Source organism: Ips typographus, linkage group LG4 (genome assembly GCF_016097725.1).
Source record: "Ips typographus isolate SLU linkage group LG4, UJ_Ityp_2.0, whole genome shotgun sequence".
Lineage (NCBI taxonomy): Eukaryota > Metazoa > Arthropoda > Insecta > Coleoptera > Curculionidae > Ips > Ips typographus.
This window is the reverse complement of record NC_138425.1, coordinates 2,819,178-2,835,437: the sequence shown is the minus strand read 5'-3', so window position 1 is coordinate 2,835,437 and position 16,260 is coordinate 2,819,178. Positions and strand designations below refer to the sequence as shown.

General features: G+C 33.4%; 1 protein-coding gene and 1 long non-coding RNA gene across 3 annotated transcripts in view; both read left to right on the top strand.

Moving 5' to 3' along the window:
- The window catches only part of LOC145727868 (uncharacterized), a 55,807-nt gene that overhangs the window by 27,017 nt on the left and 12,530 nt on the right, over positions 1–16,260 (top strand). For both annotated transcript variants that reach the window (XM_081977714.1, XM_081977716.1), the window contains exons 4-5: positions 12,166–12,275; positions 14,592–14,801. In XM_081977714.1, the coding sequence (XP_081833840.1) occupies positions 12,166–12,275; positions 14,592–14,801 (320 nt within the window). The remainder of the gene's footprint in view (positions 1–12,165; positions 12,276–14,591; positions 14,802–16,260) is intronic.
- Positions 14–2,979, top strand: LOC145727881 (uncharacterized). The gene is made up of 2 exons (XR_014177943.1): positions 14–2,255; positions 2,324–2,979. It is a non-coding gene; the product is annotated as an uncharacterized LOC145727881 (long non-coding RNA).

The window sequence follows — 16,260 nt, the reverse complement described above, 5'->3', positions numbered from 1 at the left end:
TAGTTTTTATAACAATGTTCTTAAAAAAAATATTTCCAAAAATAAGCCGATATCCGAAAACTGTTTCGTCAAGAAATTACTGGTTATTAATTATTAAAAAGTTATTATTATTAAAATTATTACTAAATATGTATTAAGTAACAAAACTAAATTTTATTTTCTCGAAAACAGCTGTATATTGACATGGGATATGCTACATGAAAAATACCCAGAAATTTACGTACAATCCATAAATGCAATAAAAAATGGGTGTTCTCATTTGAAAATGTCAACTCAAAGGTCGTATTTCAATTTTGGGACACCCTGTATATTTTTCTCAAAAAATGCGCAGTTAAAAATGATAACATACGTGTCCGAGCATTTTTCTGAAAGATAACTCCCTAAATTTGAATGATAAAATTTATTCCATACTTTCTACCATACTCCATACTGTATTTCTTTTCTAGTACAGTTTGTAGACTACTAAACTATAAGACTAGTTTAACCTGTATGTTTCTTTATACAGTTGTATAAATAGTATAGTATTCCTCCTATAGTGTTTTCATTGTCAGTGTAGCCCTATTTATACCATTAACTTTAATGTGCAGTCCATATCAGTAAAGTTCAAACCCAGAACGAGACCATTACCCCATTCGGTTGATAACAAAGTTCGCCCGCATAAATTATTATTTTTAATGCAGGCTTATTATGGTGGGTAACCGAGCAGAATGTAAAATTTCCACCAATTGCGAGACTTTTCCGAGTTTCTGTCAAGCTTTAACCGCATTTAGCATTAATAACAAACGTAGCGGGAAGCTTCCTTATCGCAAAACGTTTTCCGGTTTAATGTGACTCTTGGAATTATTCATTATTTACTAAATTTAGGGTTTAGAAGTCTTTATAGTTGTCATTTTTTTCACCAACTAAAATGCCAGTCAAAGCTTCCGTATTATACAATAGATAACGTAATTGCGGTGTGTTATGACCTGTTTACCGTTCGTTCAAGTGGTTTTCTAGGCATTTAAAAGCTTTCATACAATATTTTATGTGAATACGTGTGTTAATTGCAAGTACCTAATACAGTTGACGTACACACCGGTAAAATTAGAGGAACGGTGAAAATTTAGACTTAGTTTAACATCAATTTTCTCTTCAATTTTTCGCTCGATTTTGATCATTCATTTTATGAATTGTAGCTTGATTCTTCATGAATACATCTGTCTTATTACGATTTCTAAATGTTTTGTCTTTATGTCATATACAGGTACGAAAAGGAAGTAAGGAATTTTCTGTGCTCTTTAAGACACCCTGTAGAGTGACAACTGAGAATTGAATACAGTTTATAACATCAAATGGTAGCCCGTTATTTTCTGAACATTTCCCTTTTTTATTCCCTCTGATATCTCAATTATTAAACCAAATACAGGGTTTCGAAGAAAATGTGGATATTGATCTTATTTTTCCACACCTGTTTTAGAGGTAATCTATTGCCATGGTCTCCTAATCAAATTTGCTATACGTCATTGGTTCTTGTCAAGCGAAAGTCAAGAACATTCATCATTTTGATTCTTCCAACAAATCCAACATGGGTGATATGGCTTCTACTGCTAATTGAAATTGGTACAAGTTACAGCGATGTTGCTGACATGTTAGGAAAATCAAAATCTACGATATATCGTAATGTAAGATGTTGGAGGCAAACGGGAGAGTATGTGAGGAGACGAGGTCAAGGAAGAAAACGGTCAACCACAGCTAGAGAAGATGATGATTCATAGTTTTGCAAACATTATTGAATAGGCGTAAAACAGTACCGCAACTAAGAAGCGATCTGGAAAAAGTACGTGGAAGAAGAACAAGTGATCGGACCATTAGCAGAAGGCTTAAGGAAGTTGGTTTGAAGGCCTATAGAACCAAGAAAGCTCCATTATTCCAGCGACGTCATCGTGTGGCCAGACTAGGCTTTGCTAGGGAGCACGAAAATTGGGAAATTTGGGAAATTATATCGCCGCCGAGGAGAACAGGATGAACAATTTAATTTTACTCCCACTGTCTCTTATGGTGGAGGCTCAGTGATGGTCTGGGGTGGAATATGCTTAGGGGCACCAATAGAGTTGGTGGTTGTTAATGGAGCTTTAAATACAGATGGATACATTCGCGATGTTCTGCAAGCGCATGTACGACAATGTCTGCCCGCATCAGTTACAGCAAAACGGACACTAGATTCATGTTCTCCATGCCAAAGTTAGTTAAAAATGACCCTTTGAAGGAAAATGTAGGTGCATTTTTCCAAAAATGAATTGATTATTTGAAAGATTCCCTAGACATATCATATGTTCGTAGGTAGCTAATGAATGGCAGCTATCACGTGACGTTGAGCCGGACTGTAAAGTTGCCCCATTTGGCCGCTAGAGGGCGTTAAATTTGATTACCTTTTAACGGACATTTTGCTCGATCTCTCGAAAACGGTTTGAGTGAGCAAAACGGTAATGTGAAATTTTTACTATGTATGCCCCTCAAAGAGACGCTTTTTTATTAAATATAACATTTTTCCGTACAACTCACCGGTTGACCTTAAAAATTAAAAAAAAAAAACAGAATTTTTGGCGTTTTTAGAGGGGTTTGTAGTAAACTAAAACTTAAATTCTTAATGACATAAATGTTATTGTCAAAATAAATAAATCAGTTCCGCAATAATTTAAAAGAAAAAAATTTTTTAATAGTTCCTCAACCGAACAAAATTTGGCAACAATGTTCAGACGTCATATTGACATTAAATTTCTCAAGTTTGGTCTAATTTAACCGATCTTTTAACATTTATCTGTTTAGGTAACCATTATCGGTCCATAGTAATTACAAAGAACACGCAGTTTTTAATGTATGAATGTGTTTAAATTTCGTTTTATTATAAATGTTATCTAGATTTGTTAATTGTCATTATCTACGTGTGAGTAATCTGATCAAGTCAGTAAAATTAAATAAATTAGATTATCAATACATCATTTCTTACTGCACTCCTTTGTGTTTAACACTACTAAAAGTTTAAACAAAGCATTGTTATTAATCATATGTTTTTATTCAATCGCGATTTCACAATTGATATCATTTGTGGTTAAAACATGCATCGTCCGCAAATATGCTACCGTGCTGAGAGAAACGACATTTGTTGTTAGAAAACATGTAAACCGACCTAATACAAAACAATAGTAGTTAAAGCAGTACCTCTTGACAATGAGTCACAATTATTATTCAAGACTGCAAAACAATAAATATTAACTATATTGACTAATAATGTCAAGTACTGAAAATCCGAACAATCAATGATCTGTGGTATGCATCATAAATACTGGTAATTTTTCGGCGGAAATAGAGCACATTGTTGTGTGCTAATGGTATTGACGATCGATAAAATTATTAATAATAACATCAAAAGGTGATTGTTAAAGCAGTTGTCATCTGAGGTATTTCAGAGTCCTTGAAAAAGAGGTTTTGCTAATATACCTGAATGTTCTATAGGCCATTATTTTTGTTATCTCAGCAAAGGAAATTATCTTGATAAGTATGAATTGATTGTTAACAGTACAATAACGCAAATAATCAGATTTTTATTGCACGTGACACACATGAAAGATATCTTACGATGACCACATAAACACTTCTCAAACGACCTGTGTAGAATCGACTCTACCCGTATGTTTTCTACAGGGTGTCCCAATGATAAAGTAAAGTGCATTTGCTTTTCTTCCTGAATCCCCTATCTAACTAGGGGAATATGGCTTCTGCTGCCTTTATAGGGCAATTTGCCAGAACATTTGCTTTGTATTACTTTCTAATTTAGCCCTTGATTCTGAAAATTAAAAAATATAAAGTTAACAAACAATGAATTTGTAAGCTGTAAGTAGAAACAAGTTAGATACTACAAGGCGTTCTTGGTTCATGGTTTTTTTTTAGTTGTCAGTGGTAATCGTTAAAGTTTGAAAATTTCACCGCTCTTTTGTTTTGGTGATTTAAAACTTATCAACGTGATTTCATTACTATTTGCAAAGAGAATGATCATATGCATAACATATACTCTGACCTTTTAATCGATTGTTTTGATTGATTTATGACAAGGAAATGACTACGGAATGGGAAAAGATTTTCTACCTTGGTCGTTCTACTTTTGAGCCACTAATAGAGCTTGTTTTTAAAAAGGGCTGACATGGAAAACGTGTTGTGTATTTATACGACATATTTGCCATAAGCAGAGATTTCGGGAAACTTGTCAGAAATCTTAAAAATATATTCAACATGTATGGAATGCCTATCTTAGTTAAACTACAAGAAATGCAGTTGATTTCAGAATCAATTCGAGTATTTATGGCAAACCGAGTTGAAGAAAAGCATTAACGCCAATGAAAGTAAGATTTTTGCTATTAAGGATTCACCGAGACAAACATGAAGTCAGGATTTTTTGGGATTATGCACCTATTACAGAAGATTCGTAACGTGATTGCTGACATTACAAAACTGACAGAAAACCAAACACCATTTTCAAGGACCCGTTAATGTAATCAGGCTTTTGCAAGACTTGGGAAGGCTGTATCTTCCAGTCCAAGCTTACTTTACCAAGGATGGATGTTTCAAGAAATTTTAGAATAGGTGCTGTACTTTCTCACGTTCAAAACGAACAATAATTCGCTATTTGTATAGTAAAAGGTTCCTGATCAGAACTGACCATGGAGAATTGAAATTACTTTTACAAATAAGGGGGACAAATAGTCAGATGGATTTAACAATACGTCTTCAAGTTTGAACATCCCCAGGAAGAGCCCACGGAAATTGAGACGCTTTGTCCAGAAGTCAATGGGTCCGGCTTGGAAAGCATTATGGACTCCATGGGACTCTTTGATGGATAATAGGTTACTATAAAGATGTTATGGAGAAGCACTGATGGAACGGTCCTAGTCAACTCGTGGTTCCAGATTATGTTACATTTTACCTTTCCATGTCCTTGATGAAACTTACTGCAGTTTCTGGGCCCAATAAACTTCCACCTTCTATCTCCGAAATGCACAATGGTGGACCTTTTTAAGTAATCAACACTTTACTGGTGTCGTAAAACAACTGAGTTGATGGACAACCGGTTTAGAGGTGTTCTATTCGAATTGGCGATTGATGTGAGAGCAGCAAACAGAACATGTAATTTAGAAACAGCAGAAACTGGCGCTGCAATCACCGATTGTATCCTAAAGTGCAAACATTTGCAACCCTAACCCAACCAAATTACATGTTCTGTTTGTTCCTCTGTTGTGTTGCTAGTGATGTCTATGTACTTGGGATCACCATCAGCAGCTTTTTTCCACAATAAGATTTCACTCCCCTCAATTCCCTACTGCATTCTCAACTTTAAAATTTTTGGTAATAGTTTTTTCTTCCATGTAAAATAAAAAATTCTCCTTACCGACTTTCCCCCAACCTCCTTCCAACCCCGTTTTTTCTGACTGTTGAATTTTGTAAACCACTGAACATGAGCCACGTCAGCAGTGTTCCCACGGATAATGCGACCTTTGGGCATACCATTGTATCCTCTGTCTCATGGGATGGTGGAAAGATTTAACTGGACTATAAATCAGTATCTGCCAAAAATGGTAGCAGATTAACATTAACATCACTGAGGCAAACATTTATTTCACACTCCAGCAAAAGTGCGGTGTTTGAAAAAGAAATGAGAATTCTGTTAGATCTGATGTACGTTTCTCCACAAGACCAATTCGACTCAACGGATTGAAATACTTCAGCAAAACTAAACTGCTTGAGGATTATGCTACAGGTCTCGTAAAAGTCATTCACATTTTTCAGTTTAGTGTAACTAGATACTAGATATAATTCAACATACAAACATGAACGTAAAACGATATCGGTTACAAATATGGGTCACATCCGTGGTTCATTCAACAGAAATTCGACTCTTAAATAAGTATACTAATTATTTGCTAACTCGTAGGCGGTCGGCAAGTTCACACGATGCTACATTAGATAGCCAAGATTAAAGTGCGGATTCGCTAAGAAACGGGATACTTGCTTGATCAGCGCGAGGTATTGTTTGTTTTTCGATTTGTCAATTTGTCTTTTTTTCTGACTCGCTGAAATGCCAAGAGTCTGGTTCGTAAAGTCTGAACAAACGCTGAAACATCACCGAAACATCAAAGGTATAAAGGCATTGACAGGGAGTCTCATACGCACTTTACCAAGAAGATTTATTTGACTGCAACGACTGCAACATTTGACGAGCTCTGACAAACTGTGATCCCTATAAACCAGGGTGCTTGAGCAACTGGTAAAATTTTGCAAACGTTATTAGAACAATATTTAGCTGATTCTTCGCTGGTAATGCACTCTTTCTGACTTCTCTTTTTTTATTGTCTGTCAATACGAAAATACGTTCTACAAACAAATTGATGGGAGTTTCTGTATCCAGCATAGTGGTGCAGATTGTGATAAAGTCATCGACATTGTTACTTTATTAGTAATTATCACAATAAACTAGACAGAAACTAATGATGGTGTGTTAGATTTTCCTCGATTTGACGCTACATGGAAACAACGAAAACTTAACGAATGGATTTTTTCTACAACCCCTATAAAAAATAACATTTTCCTCCCCCATTTGAGAGATGAAAGTATCACTTTCACTACCTAGGGAGGAAAAGTGTCACCAGTAAAAGTCACACTTTCTTGACAAATTGACAAACAACCTTCCTTTTCAGCCAGGTATTAACATAGTATTTAACTGCTGCTTTTTTTCATAAAACATAACATTGATCGTAGAAAAAATTACGTAGAGAAATACCTGGCTGAAAAAGAATGTGTTGTTAGAAAATATATGTTTGTCAATTTGTCAAGAAAAAACGGTTTTTAGAAAATATGACTTTTACTGATGGCACTTTCATTCCCTTCGTTGTGAAAGTAATACTTTCATCTCTCAAATGAGGGAAAATTTTATTTTCTTTAGGGGTCGTAGAAAATAACTATTAAAACCTCTTACACTGTGATTCAACTCACCCCTTATCTCCAAAATACTCTGTTATTATAGGATTAGCCGTCAGATTACGGATTTCGTCAAAAAGCCAATGAAAAATTAAAAAATGCTCTGAAGGTGAATAATTATCGACAAAAAAAACAAACTATCGGTTGATCAGATCGCTCTGGATTGAAAAATGTCAGATACTTGTAATGTAAGTCATAGACGACCGCGAAAACCGTACTTTCTTCAAATCCATCAAACATCACTCCTTATTATCCTAAATCTCTGCATCTGTTTAACGTCTATCCCTTAAGAACGCGCACTGGTCGAATGCCCTTTTCCCAAGAACGAAAACACATTAATTAGTTATCCCTGTCAAGCGTTTTATTGCAACACGGTCTGTTTTACGTTCAAATATTTTACACTATTAATCCCATTTTTAAAAACCGTTTAGAGAAAACAATAAAAAGCATAAAATTTATATTTTAAATAGGATTTGTTGGGCGATACAGTTCTAATTGCAGATAACATGGATTTGCGGGATATTCTTTCGATAATTACTCGAAAGCCACAAGAATTTCAAAACTCAAGCCTAACATATGAGAATCAGACACAGAAATCAGATGCCGGATTGAAAATGCCCGAAGTGCGTTCATAAAATTCAAAAAAGTGCTTACCAATACTGATTTCAATCTTGGCTTGAGAATTACATTTGTCAAATGCTATGTCTGGACAGTGTTGCTTTATGGCATGGAGGGATGGACACTGAAGATGAGCACTATGAACAAGCTGGAAGCATTCGAAATTTGGGTCTATAAGCGTGTACTGAGGATTCAATGATAATCAATAAAGACCGCGAACTGTTGGACATCATTAAACGTCGAAAAACAGCATACCTGGTACGTAATACGCAACGAGAGGTACCAATTCCTGCAATTGATAATTGAGGGGAAGATTGAGGGAAAGAGAGGAATCGGCAGGAAAAAGATGTCATGGCTCCGCAGCGTTAGGCAGTGGACAGGACTGAGGACAATGTAAGAACTAATGCATACCATACGTAATAAGGAAGAGTGGACAAAGGTGATCGCAAACATCCATTAATGGACACGCAGCAGAAGAAGAAGACGACGATCATGACATAAAAGAATCATAATATCCAGACTATACTCTTCATTTTGCATTTTTCCTTCTTTCTGGTTTGCTAAGTCATCATTTTTAAACTTGTTGACCATACATAATTTTTGCATATTTTTTAACCAACAACTCTTAATTTCATTAATAATTGCACTAAATACTGCAAAATACTCCTTTAAAGCTAAAATCAAAATAATTAAGTTTTATGACAGTTTCTTATGAGAACGACTCTTTAAGTACTAATGTATTTAGGATGAACAGTAAACATTTTTTAGATAAAACAATACTAAGAAAGCGTAACCCTAAAATCTGATAAAATTCCACAGCAAATAATTATTATTGGTTTGTCGACACTCAGGTCTAACAAACTAATTAAATACCAATTAGGTGTTTAACAAATATAGTTCAATCACCTTGAGGCAGTTTGTTTAGGTGCGTATGAAGCTACAATAATCAAAGTCATGACCAATCGTTCACCGCAGCAGAATAAGCAAAACACCGTGTGATCAAAAAAGTTTTAGTTGAGTTTGTGAGAGTAACTGTCGGAAATGGCGGGTAGAGTGGAAAATGTTAGAAAGCATCCTGTATAGTTTTCCTAGTGCTGATAAGTTGTTATCATCCGGAAGTAAATTTTGAGTTTTTCCCCGTACAAAATGTTTGATACGTCAGTAGAATTCTTTTCAATATTATTAAAGGTGTCAGTAGTAAATTTAATTTTTAACAAATATGAAGTGTATTTTAACAAAAATATTAGCTGACGGTAGAAAAAGTTATTTTATGAACGAATGACAAAAAGGTGGACCAAATACTATTTCTTCACAACTTGGTGAGTATCAGATGATTTCTATTATGTCTATTATTATACAGGCTGCAATGGTTTTATATGTTTTTAACAATAATGTTACTGTTTTAATGTAAAATATCTATCTTCAGCCTTGATCGAATTTTGACAATCCCCTTAACATTCTTAACAAAAAATCACTCTGTATGTTCATGTAAAATTAACAAAAAGCTTAAAACCAATCCGGAAGCAAAGCATTCCGTTTGTAGGAAAAACCATTAGGCGCGTGCTGAACAAAACACACAGGCAGTTCCGGTGAAGTTAAGTAGTACTGCATGTACCGGTTATGTCCTAGTGTCCGGAAGAAAATACGACTGGTCAATATTGTCGCCAGAAGGGTAATTACTTAATGACAAAAAAGGTTTTTTACATAGGAACTGCAGCATTTTATAAGGACACACGTGTATTCACTGAAGGGTACTAACTTCCTTTGCATGTCTACATAGAGGAACGTGCTGGGCACGTGCCAAATGTAAATGAACTCTGTTGTGAATAAAGTTACACTTATCATTCGTTTACTACTTAAAAATTTAAATAAAAATTTCTGGACATCTGTTGTAAATCGGTTCGACGTCGGTCCCAACGACTGAACATTACATATTCTTGTGGAATATCTTCATTTACCATTCCTAGAAAATACCATAACTCAGGAAGTTAAAGTTTTCCATTGCAGGAAGAATATTTTGAAGAGAAAAATTCTTCCTGATATAGAGAATATATCTTTAGATCGGACAAAGTTTTGACATATCAGCAAAGGAGGTTTTGATATATGATAAACTTTTCCTTACCTGAAATCGTAAGGTCTGATCAACCGATCAATGCAATTTTTACCCATATTTTGTTAATTTACTATTTTAAATATAAATATAAATTTTGATACCTATTTGATATATTGCCTGTACCTATTCAAGCTATTGCCGGAAAGATGTTTGCACATGTAACCTTTCTGAACTGTTATACAGGCAGGTACTGGATTTATTGTCCGAATAGGACAAATAGAAAACACAAAAGTTGTGATATGCATAGTAAAAAACCAAGACAAATAGACAGTTGAAATAAAGTAAAGGTTCTACAGGGTAATTTAAATTACACCCTCATCCTTGCTGGGCACATTCTCCTTCATTTTCAAACAATTTCTCATAGTTTGAGTTGAGTTGTTTATGGAAAAAATGCTATTCGTCCCTGGATTCGATGGTCAATTTACTGGTCACACAGCTAATTTCAGGGCCGTAACCCCCAGATTTCAAAAATACTGACTGAAACTGGGTTTCATTGCATTTTAACTGACTTTAATTTTTGATAGTAATGATTACAGTTTCAGTAAAGTACGGTTTGTTTATGGAAAAAATACAGTACGTCTCTAGATTTTAAGGACAGTTTACTAATTACACAGCAAATTTCAGTGGCATAACCGATTTTCGAAAATACTGACTGAATTAGACTTGCGTTGTTGAAGAGTTATCAAAAAAAGAAAACATGTGATTAAAAAAAAGTTCAAGGTCCAATATCTCGAAAACTCTAAAGATTATATTTCGAGATCTAAACAGAAAACCGAAAAATGAGACTTTGAAAACCTCCCCTTACCTCCGGTTTAAGGGCTACGGGCGGGTACTTTTGATATGGGTGTGTATTCTTGAACGGAGGGAAGGGAATTATCAAGAGAAAGACCTGTGGAATGTGACAAAACCCTCAATTGTCTGCTGCTTCTGTCACATTCTATCAACACTTCTCTTGAGAATACCGTTTCCTGCTTTCAAGAATAGGCCCCATGTTCACCTTCTAACTAGTCCAAACCAAAAAGTGAAAAATTGTGTTCCAAGCAGTTTCCTCTATACTTTTTCACCACTGGATTAGAAACAGTTTTAACCAGTTTTTTTTGTCTTTGCTCTTTTGGCTTTCTGTTTTGTGTTGTCAATCAAGCTAAATCACACCACTTTTGAAGGAAGTATTTGGCCCCTTTGTTGTTGTCCCTGTACAGTAGGAAACTTATCTTCAAAGATCTGGCTTCATTGTCCACTGTTTTCATCACTTTAAATCGTTTGGTAGTGTTATGAAGATGTTTGAGATAGGTGATTCGGTCATCCTCATTAAATATATGCAAGCAAAACCAGTGTTTTCTTAAAGAATTTTGCTACAAAGTAAATAAGTTGAGTAGAGAAATTGAATGAGGTTATAAACGCAACTTACCACATTTTTGGGCTGTGGCTACTAATAAAGTATTTTTATCACGATTTATTTGTATTTTCTTCGCATTATGTGGGTAGTAACTCAAAAATTATTACTAAATAAACTTGTTTTGAATGTTTTGATTACAGAATGACTGACAGCGATTTGTTATGATTTTGAAAGGTTGGTAGCACAGTTCCTTGACGACCGCTTGGCGCGAGATTTAAAATTTCCGAATTTTAGATCCGTTTTTCGTCTTAATGGTCAAATCTACGGTGTTGAAAAAATTACAAGTTGATAGCCGAAAATGTGCTCTACAACTTTTATCTAAAGCGTTTTTCCATTAAATGAACCGTACAGGCGCAACAAAATCAAAACCATTTACCCATGTTAATCTCCTATGTCCAGGGTGCTCTTGGACACCTGGTATGTTAGGTGCTGTTGCTAATAATACAACAAATGTGAGTAAAAGCGATTCGTGATTTCTTTTACTACTTCATTCGCTTTAGCGATATAAAAAAATTTCATAATTCACAACATAAAAGTGAAAACAAAAATGATAATTTTCTTCTTAGACAACAAGTTTTGAAGGTCTACATAACGAAGTTACAACCCCCACTTTGTAGGGGCGTAAAACTGTGACGTCACCTAATCACCTGACCATTGCGAAGAAGATCCGCCCGGTCTCAATGGCCAGTACTGCTAGTAGTGCTAGTAGTTTCGTACTGAGTGTCTGTGTGACTTCAGTCGACAGTATCAGTTCAGTTGATTCTTCGTGTTTAGTAGTTCGCTATCGTGCGGTCGGTTCAGAGTGATTTTTGTTTATGTTCGAATTTTTTATTTGAGTTTGTATCCGACATGTCTTTACCAATGGATTCAACTTATAGAGACAATTTGAATAGCTTTTCTCCACATTACAAGTTAGTGATTGTCATATTATTTTTTTTGTTAATGTGTAGTTTTTAAAATTCTTTGTTTGTTTTGTGTTTTTTTCCTGAAATTTTTGAAATTGATGTTGACCAAAATTTTTCTTTGTTCGCAGTTCGATGTTTTCACATTCACGAAATACCGGATATGGTGCCTCCTCAATGCATTACTATAATAATGGTTCACCTGAAATTCATCCTCAAACACAATTATGGACTAACACTGGTAAGTTTGCTTTATCTAAATTAAGATAAAATAAATCATGTGAATTGAAAAAAGCACGCACTCTCAGAATATCAACTGTTTAAGATTCTTTACATGGTGTATATTTGACTTAAACAGAAAGCCCAAAATGTTTTCTAGTTAAATTAATTTTCACTCTTTACCGGAACATATCCAACTATAATACAATATGATATAATGAACAAATTTACCTCAAGTGATTTTTTTCATATTTGTTATTTTTAAATTGTTCGTTAATCGGTAAACTGCTACTTTTTTGTAAAATTAACAGAATTTTCGCAAACTTTTTCGTTTTTTAGAAACAGTGGTAAATTGAGAAATTTTACTTTTGAGGTACCCTCGTGTCTCAGACATCTTTAAACTTTTTTTATTTTCCGTAGAATCTAATGGCTTAGCGGTTTTTTAGTCATGTTATTTTTCTATATACAGGGTGATTAGGTTCCTTGTGACCCTCTTGCACTCTTAAATCCTTTTTAGTTGATTATTGCAAAACGCAGGAAATTATCGAAAGTATTAAAGAAATTATTTGGGGGTGAATAAAGATTGCGTTATAAAGCAGTAACTGGACAGATTCTGTATTTTTATAATAGTAACTGTACAGGGTGACCTAAATATGTACTAAACCGAATTCATATACACCCAATGCCGGAGAAATCTGAAAAATATAAGTGTTAAAAAAAGTTAGTTCTGTTGCCAGTTAAGTACGGAACAATTTCTCATACATTGTGCATTGTTCAAAATACTGCCAAAATTTAATTCAAAATTAACATCAAAATATTAACTCAAAATGAACGTAAAATAAAATTTTCTTCTCCTGAAAACTAGTTTTAAATTACATTATGTAACAGTGTGAAATTTATTTAACAATCTAATTGAAAACTCATTAGATCACGAAAATAAATACTCAAAAACCGTTACATGGTGTTGTAAAAAGCATGAGGCAAGGTGTTATTCCATGAATATTTAATCTTATAGTGATTTTTGGAAAACCGGTATTTTAAAGTATATACAAAATTTGGCATGCTAACTACAGTTAATTATGAAAAAGTACTTACACGTAAAATTGGCTACTTTACAATTCATTTTCGAACCACAATCAGTAATTATAAGAATACACTGTTGGTCTCCACTAATAAAACATTTAAAGATAAAATATTATTTATGTTATGAACTTTCTCATACAAATATATTCCTTCAGAGGCAACAAAACAAAATGTCAATGTAGCCCACTTTTGCTTCAAATGAATACATTTTCAATTACACTTCTTTGAGTGTTTAGATACAAGAAGTTTGTCAAATAATACAAGCAATTTAACTAAGTAAATATTAATTTTGTTCATATTGGTATAACGATGTTTTTTGAAATAAACTAATGTTGCAAAACTCATTATAGAACAAAAATACTTTGAATTTTTGCCGCATATGTACCTCAAAAACAACTTGAAAAGATATGTTTGTTTGCGTAATACAGTGTTTATTTATTTATGGTGATAAATTATTACATACTTATGTGTCATTTTCGAAATAGAAAGCTTCCACAGAAAGTCAAGAACAACTAATTTGAAGTAAATTGTAGTAAATGTTTATTTGTTTTGCAGTCTTATTTCCATTAATTCTCTTCTTAAATTTCTATTTGCCTTTCTTATCTTTAACAGTTAATTTTTTTCGTTCTGAAAACATGTGCTTTGTAAATGTGGACATAAACAATCGAACGTGTTCGGTTTTGCACTATTATTAAGTACACAGTTAGGGTGTTTCAGTCATAAAAAACTAAATTGTTGAATATTAGTTTACGTCATAGAAAGCACGTGAAATGGGTAGTCGTGATTAAAAAAATCTTTTAAAATCTAGTAATTCACACGTTAAAGTCACTAAATTGTACAGAAACCGTGAATACCATTAGCATAGTATATTACTGCTAACTCTACTACTTAACTATTGGTAAAGGTGTAATAATCCATTTCGTGTTTATTGCATTTTAATGTAGCAATCATAATATTCTCAGCGTTCTTTAAATTTTAAATAGTCTTGCATTTATATTTTTGGCGTAACTTAACAACTGTCCATTGTGTTATACTGATATGAAGATACAAACTTATCCTAATACAATTTGTTGCTGAGAAATAGGGATGCCACTTTTAGGTTTAGTCTTCTGTCTTTATCATTAACTCAGGGGGTTTCTCTTTCCATATCATTTGTTCGCACATCAAATTTCCACACTTCTATAGTTTTACTTTAATTATCAATTTTCTATTGATTTATAACAATAATAATATTCAATATTTTTTTTTAATAAAGGTGTTAATCCCAACAATGGAATGATGGCTCAAGAAGTACCAACATCGGTTAACAATTCCTTACCGGCATTCAGCAGGCTGGCGTTTCAAAATACTCCTAGACCTACCCCATACGGAAACATTAACTATGAAGACTTTGGTTATGCTGATGGAAATTTCTCTTCACCGATGGCAAGAAACAGGCCTAGTGCTGCTGTGACTTTATCAGCGAGTAAGTACTTGTCACATTTTTACAAAGTTGTGTCCGAAGTCTGAATATCCGAATGGTTATAAATAAGCAAAAACGATTTTGAAATGTCGTTTTTTTCTAAAATTAGTGCCCAAAATTGGATAAAATTGTTATACAGGATATAGGAAGAAAAATTATTAGCAAATTTGTCAACTACAAAAAATGTGTATTAAATTATTAAACAGGGTGTTCGTTAAGTATTTGTACGAACTTTAAGGGGTGACAAATTCTAATTAAAACAGGGTTTTAATCTTTGTTCCATTTTTTTTGTAGTTTATGCAGTTTTTGAGAACTTGTGCACAAATTTGGATAACAGCTAACTGCTTAAGCGTTGTAATATTTTTTGTAGGGTATTTTTTCTTAACTTCTTCCTTTTTTTTGCTCACCAAACTTATTTTATGATGCGTCACGTAATTAGTTACTGTAAAATTAAGCCAAAAATGTTATTTTTGCACCTTTTGCAAATAACTCAATAACTGAAAATGCACTATTTTGTCTAAAATTTCAATATTTTTGTTCTATAAGAAAAAAGAAAGATGATGATCACAAAAATGGAATTGGAATGGAATTTTGGATTTTTTTACATAAGTTTATTTTTTTGCTTTTTATTTTTGTTGTTCTACAGTTTTTGAGAAAATTTAACAAAACAATTCACCCAATTTGTCTACTAATTTGCAGTATGAAATTATTGATATGTATTTTCTGAAAAAAAAAGTCATTTGCAAAAACGGTTACAAAATAATACGCGGATTAAGTTTTCGTATTAAATTCTTAACTACCCTGTATATGAAATTAGCATTAACAAGAAATTTTTGATTATTATTTGGGCGAAATGACTAAGATTTGAAAAACGCTGTACAGCGTCGTAAATAATAAAAAGACTAGAGAGAGTTTTTTTCCTGTTTTTTATGAATTTTTTTTGTGTCAGTACCCTGTACGTCACTGACTTTAGAAACAATGAAATTTCTAATTCATCAAAAAAGATGAAGTTACAAAATGTACAATTTTTCGAAAACACTATTTTTTTTTGTAGACCATAAAAACCGGAAAACAAGTTCCGAGATACCAAAAAATTAAATTTTGTCATACTTTGTCTATTTTTAAAAAAATATTCTATTACTTATTTTCATTCTATACGAAATGGTTTTTATTTCATTTTAAAAAATGATGATTAAATTTGGCTAACGGATTTCGGATATACCGGGCGAAATCCGATTTTTTCTGTGAGCAGTTTGTTATTAAGCAAAGGTCTTAAAAAGGCATAAATTTTATTTATTTCTTGAAATGAAAACGAACGATTTAGCGACGAAATACGCGAGATTAACATAACTGATGGGAGATACAGACCAGATAAGGGGGCGTCAAACAAATCGGTTTCTTTTACCCAAAAACGTGTGTGTTTTAAGCTGCGTGTGTGTGGTTTTTTGCCACTCGTCCTTTA